The 6,000-nt window shown below is 43.0% G+C and overlaps 1 protein-coding gene across 1 annotated transcript in view; it reads right to left on the reverse strand.

Moving 5' to 3' along the window:
- LOC114054100 (NADH dehydrogenase [ubiquinone] flavoprotein 2, mitochondrial) overlaps positions 1-5,795 on the reverse strand; it is a 41,816-nt gene extending 36,021 nt beyond the window's left edge. Inside the window, exon 1 of the mRNA XM_027877216.1 lies at positions 5,678-5,795. Within this exon, the coding sequence (XP_027733017.1) occupies positions 5,678-5,731 (54 nt within the window). The 5' untranslated portion in view covers positions 5,732-5,795. The remainder of the gene's footprint in view (positions 1-5,677) is intronic.
- Between the last annotated feature and the right edge of the window lie 205 nt (positions 5,796-6,000).

Here is a 6,000-nt window from a genome sequence, read left to right on the forward strand (position 1 = left end):
TCCTGAAGGTGACAGGGAACCATTGAAATTTATGGAATAGGCCACGATCTGGTAAGACCTTTGTTTTAGGACGATCAATTTGACAGTTATGAGTAGGCTAACCAGTAGGGTATTTTAAAAGTCTAGTTGTGATGCAAGGACAACCTGGACCAGAATGGAGGCAGTGTCAGAGGAAAGAAGACAGCATATGTGAGGGATATCACAGAAGTAGAAACAATAAGATTTTGATAGGAAGGATGAGAGTACTGAGGAGTCAGAGATGACACCTACTGAATCTGGTGTCTGTTTATAAGACATCCAATTAAAGAGAACCAAAAGGCAACTGGAGACGTGAGAATGAAGGTAAGGAGAAAAATTAGGGTTAACTCAATGGCATAGAGAGGCTAACTGAATCCTTAAGAATTGATTAAATCACCAAGAAAAGTAGTACAGAGAGAGGCCTGGGACAGAGGCTTGGACACCCATGGTTTAGAAAGCATGACTGGGAAGAATAAATATGCTGCAAAGAAGACTGAGATGGAGAAATTGATTAGGTAGGACAATCAGGAGACAGAAGGGTCACCCAGAGAGGAGGGAGTATAAAGAGGGTGAACTGAGAAAAGGTCATTAGAGTTGCCAATTAAGAAATCACTGGTAACTTTGTACAGAACAGTTTCAGTCGAATGATGAGGTCAGAAGTCTGAGTACAAAGTTACGAGGACAGTAAGAGGAAGGGAAGTGGAGGCTTTGAAAATAGATGGCCTTTTCAAAGAGGTTAGCCATGCAAGGAGAAGAAAACTATAGGATTTGATTTCAGTTGAGGTTCTCATCACCTCTTGCTTAGACTATTGCAAGAGTCTCCTAATTGATTTTCTGGCATCTAGTCCTCCCTTCTCTAATAATTATAAAAATAACATTCTAACATAGCAAAGCACATGACATATATTATTTCATTTGATTTTCAGAATAATCCTGAAGTAGATGCTATTATCTCCATTTTATAAATGAAGAGACTGAGGCTAAAAAGGGTTAAATGATTTACCCAAAAAGAGGTAAATGACTTGCCCAGAGTACCTTCCAGACATGCTGTGTCTCCAAACCATCTTCCACTCACCTCCTTGTTATATTCCTAAAGTTCAAATCTGAGCAAGCTATTCTCTGCTCAAAATCTGCTGCAAGGTAACAAAATATAAGCTCCTCTGTTAGAAATTTAAATCCTTTCTCCACCTGACTCCAGCCTAGCTTTTCAGGCTTATTACAGAGTACTTCCCTTCTCACACTCTACTTGCCAGTCAAATAGCTCTTTCACTGTTCCTCGTACATGCCATTTCACTTCCTGTCTACAGGCCTCTGAGCAGAGCAGTGTACTACCTCTTTATTTATGCTTCTTTGAATTGGTAGCTTCCTTCAAAGCTCAGCTCAAGAGCCAGACTCTACGTAAGACCTTTCCCAGCTGTTAGTGCACCCTCTCCTTGAAATTATTTTGTATATATTTTGTATTTGTTTACACATGTGTACCTCCCCCCAAGCATAAAATAAGCTCCTTGTTTTGTTTGTGTTTTGCATCCCTAATTCAGGGCACAGTGCTCAGCAACAGTACTTATTAAATGCTAATATTTTGGTTTTATTTTCAATACACTCCTGTTAATTACTGAACACTTAAATACCTAAGGTAAGGAAAGAAAATAGTACAACATGATGACTTTTTCTTTTAAAACTACAGGGTACAGTTGAAAGAACTATGGACTGACCAAGATTCTAATCCCAAATTATGTCTGTCCCAATTATCTCCTATATCCAAACACCTTAAAGACATCATAAATTTTTGAGCTGGAAGGTACTCTACACATCATTCAATCCAAATGCTTCATTTTACAGCTGCTAAACTAAATCAAAATAAATCCACCAGCAAAGATTAGTAGCAAATTGAGAATTTAAAACCAGGTCCTGACTCTAAATACAGGTCTTTTCCCATTATACCACAATGTCTGCCAACAGCTATATGACCTGTGAACTTCAGATGCCTTTTTTATAAAAGGAGAGATGCTGCTACTACCTGAACCCAAGGGTTGCTGTTAAGATTGAAAACTGAATAATGTATCTCAAGAGCTTTGTAACCATAAAGTCCATGTTGTCCTCTGTCCTCTCTTGCTCTAACAATTATAACTGCTCCACATCTATGAAACAGAACCCTGGAATTCTTCTCTTTAACTACAATCTCTTATCCTTCAATACCTCCTTCTGCCTCATCCCTCCCAAACCTAAGTTTTAACCTCAGTGTGATCTCCAGTTCTTCCACCCCCTCCTCTGGGTTCCCTTCTTTCTGCCTTCCTAGTCTTGACCCTATAGTTGACCAATTCAGCTATTACCTATTAGCTACTATGCCCACCTCTATCCCTTTCTCATCCTCACTACCACACACTTCTGCACTCTCCTTATCCATTGGCCCCTGCTCTGCCACCTATATAAGCATGCACAGATCTCCAACACTTGCTCCTGCTAGTCCATCAAGGTACTGTGCTATATTGCTTATCCCTTTCCCAGACAAACTTATATAAAGGATTGTCTGAACTCTTTGATTTCACACACACAACCTCTCCTCTAATTCACTTCTCAATTCCTTGCAGTCTGACTTCTGAACCAACCACTGCACTGAAACTGCTCCCTCCAATGGTACCAAAAAATCTCAACTGCTAAATATAAACCCCCTTTTCTCAGTTGTCACCTTTCACAAACACCCCCTCCTCTTGGGCACTCTCTTGATCTTTAGTGTTCCTCTTATTACCAGCCTCAGTGCTGCTCAACCTCCTTTCTTAGACTGATGTCCTGCTGCCATTAAGTATGGGAGGGACTAAAGCTCTGTATTGGGTTCTCCTCTCTTCCCTCTACATTCTCTCTTTTGGTGATCTCATCAGGTCCCATTTAGTTTTTGTTTAATAATCATCTCTATGTAAAAGATTCTCAGACCAGCCTTAATCTCTTTCTGTCTTGAACTCTAGTCCTGTATTACCAACTGCCTGCTAGACATCTCCACCTTTATGTCCCACATGTGTTTCGAACTCAACAAATCCAAATTGGAATTAATATTCCCCAAAAACCTCTCTCTACTTCAAACTTCCCCATTTTTGTCTATGGCAAGACCAATCCTTCCAGCCACCCAGTTTCAAAACCTTGGAGTCATTCTGGGCTCTTCCACCGCCTTGAATTCTCAGTCAATTAAATCCCAAATTTTATTTGATACTATCTCCATGTAATTTTATCTCCACCCCTCCACTCACACTGCCACCACACTATTTCAGACCCTTATCACCCCTCATCTGGATTATAGTAGTAGACTCCTAATTGGTCTCCCTGATTCCTTATCCCTCTCCAAACCACCCTCCACAAAACCATCAAATTGATATTCCTAAAACACAAATCTGACCATGTTAAGTCCTCTACTAAAAAAACTTCAAAGGCTCCCTATCACCTCTAAGATAAAAATGTTAAATCCTCTGCCTAGCATTTAAAGACCTCCACAATCTAGCTCTCACCTAATTTTTCACTTCTATTTAATTTTATTTCCCTTCACAAATTCAGTTCCAGTCAAAACTAGCCGGCTAGTGACATATTCTATCTCACATCCCTATATCTTTATGCAAGTAATCCCTCATGTCTTGAATGTACTCCCCTTTCACCTATACCTCAAAGAATCCCTGGCTTCCTTTAAAGCTCAATTTAGGTGCTATCTCTTACACAAAGCCTTGACTGATCCCCTTCCCTCCTTTTTAAAATGCACTCTATTCTTGAAGCTACTTAGTATTTATTTGCCTGCATATAATATCCCTTGAGAACATATGCTCTTTTAGGGCAGGGCATTTCAGTTTTTCTATTTGTATTTCTGGCACCTAGTACAATGCTTTCTTTGTAGATAGTAGGTGCTTTAAAAATGTTTTGTCAAATGAGTAAAATGTTAAATACAGATACATGAAAGTTGAAATTAATATGGTTGGCACCTTCAGGGAACCGATGACGATTTACAGTTCCCTTGCCTGGGCTGCAAATTTCAGCTCTAAATCCAACATCTATAAGCATAATTCTTATTATTTTCCCCTAAACTTAATACTCTGCCCTCCTCAAGCTCATGTGCTACTCTTCTGCCCACTCACACAGCTGTATGAGATAATTCTGTTGTGGTTCCATAAGCTATGCATCATTTCTCTAACTGGAAGACGTTAGTATCATCTACATATATGGAGATTTCATATTTCTACTTCTGCCCTCCAAGATCATTTATAAAATGTCAAAGTTGCTCCCAGAACTGATCCCTTGAGATCGTAACATTTCTTCACACAGATAAGCATTCTTTTATCCTATTCTTTGTCTTCTGTTTTTTAAGCCAGTTTGCAATTCATAACAAACATCCACCCACTCCAATTCCATAACTCAATTTTGTTTTGTTTAGGACCCATTGGAATTACATAAACGGGTTCTCTTTTGCCCACATACTCACTCCCTCAAATAACTCTAACAGATTAGTGATTCAAAAGTTTACAAAATATATATGCTGTCCTTCCCTCAGCAAGTAAACACTTTTCCTAGAATTCACTATTATTGGAGAATTAGATGTCTGAAGGAATCATGGGTTCAATCTGAAACAGTATCTTAAATTACATAGAACATTAGAGGTCATCTAGTCCAAACTGAATCATGAATTCTTTCTACATCATTCCTGACAAAAGCAATGAGTATTAACATTTCCAGTAACAGGGAATTTAGTATCTTTGAAGAAACAGCCTATTCCAGTTTCAGAAAGCTCCAATTATTATTATTATTCCTTATGCCTAAGTTAAATCTATCTTCCTGTAACTTCTAACCATTAGCTCTGATTCTTTTTTCTAGGACTGTATTAGTACAACGTGTCTATCTTCCAGATCACAATCCTTCAAAAACAAGACAATACAAAACATATTCAAGGAACAAGAGATTGTCCCCTTATCCATGATAACCCCAGTTCAATGGCTCATTTACAGATATGTATAGTTAATGTTGGCCTATGGACTACATTAAAAAATGGAACCAGTATCCTGATTCTGTGGCATCTGCAAAAAGCCAAATCTCGAAAGACACGATAAGTCAAAAAATTTCCCACCAGATACAACCTCTAGTTATCGTCATATTTGTGACCTATGGTTCTCGCCAATCTTTCTGCAAGATAAAGTGAACCCCCGTCAGTCCCACAAGTATTTTCCAGAAATAGGATACAAGGTCACCCACGCGCTGCAGTACAAGGAGACGCTCGGCTAGGACGCCCCCTATCGGGACTAGGGAGGACTGGGCGGGCGTGGGCGGGATGCTCCTGAGCCTCCGCCGGGGAGGGGTGGTCTCTCGGGGACACGTTCTGTTGTCAACGTTAGATGAAGCCCAGAAAAATAGGCCGAGAGAGGTAGCTCCTGCCTCCTAGTCCTCCCTGACCGCGCGGAGGGGAGCGGGTTCCTGGGGGCGCCTCCGCGACTGGCCCGAGTTAAAGGCCGCCCGCCTGCGGCCGGCGCTCCCCCCGCGCCCCTGGCGGCGGTCACCCTCGGGAGCAAAGCAAGGCCGCGACGTCCTTGCCGGGCTTGACGGCCCGCCCAGTGCGCGGGAGGCTGCAGCGCCCAAACTGAAGAGAGGGTAGAGGACGGGCGGCGGCCGTGCAGGGATCCATCCCGAGCCTCCTTACCCAGTGGGCGACGAGACCGGCGGCCCCCGCCCGGAGTGACGAGGAGAGGAACATGGCGGCTCAGATTCTTCGGCTTCCCCCAGCTGAATCCGAAGTCCGCAGGCACGAGCCCGGAACGCACAGCGTGCGCGCCCTCGACACCTATCCCCGACCACCGAACGGAAAAGCCCGGGCGCGTCGCCGTCGCCGCTCCCGACGCCGCGGGAGGGCGAGCGGCCCGGGTGGGGCTCTGCGGCGGGCGGGCTGCGCGCGGCAGGGAGGGGCCCAGCGAGGTGGGCTCAAGGTCACCGAGGATCGGAGGCGCGCAGTGAGAACGGGCTGGA

This window comes from Vombatus ursinus, unplaced genomic scaffold, assembly GCF_900497805.2.
Source record: "Vombatus ursinus unplaced genomic scaffold, bare-nosed wombat genome assembly UNPS02014812.1, whole genome shotgun sequence".
NCBI classification, from domain to species: domain Eukaryota; kingdom Metazoa; phylum Chordata; class Mammalia; order Diprotodontia; family Vombatidae; genus Vombatus; species Vombatus ursinus.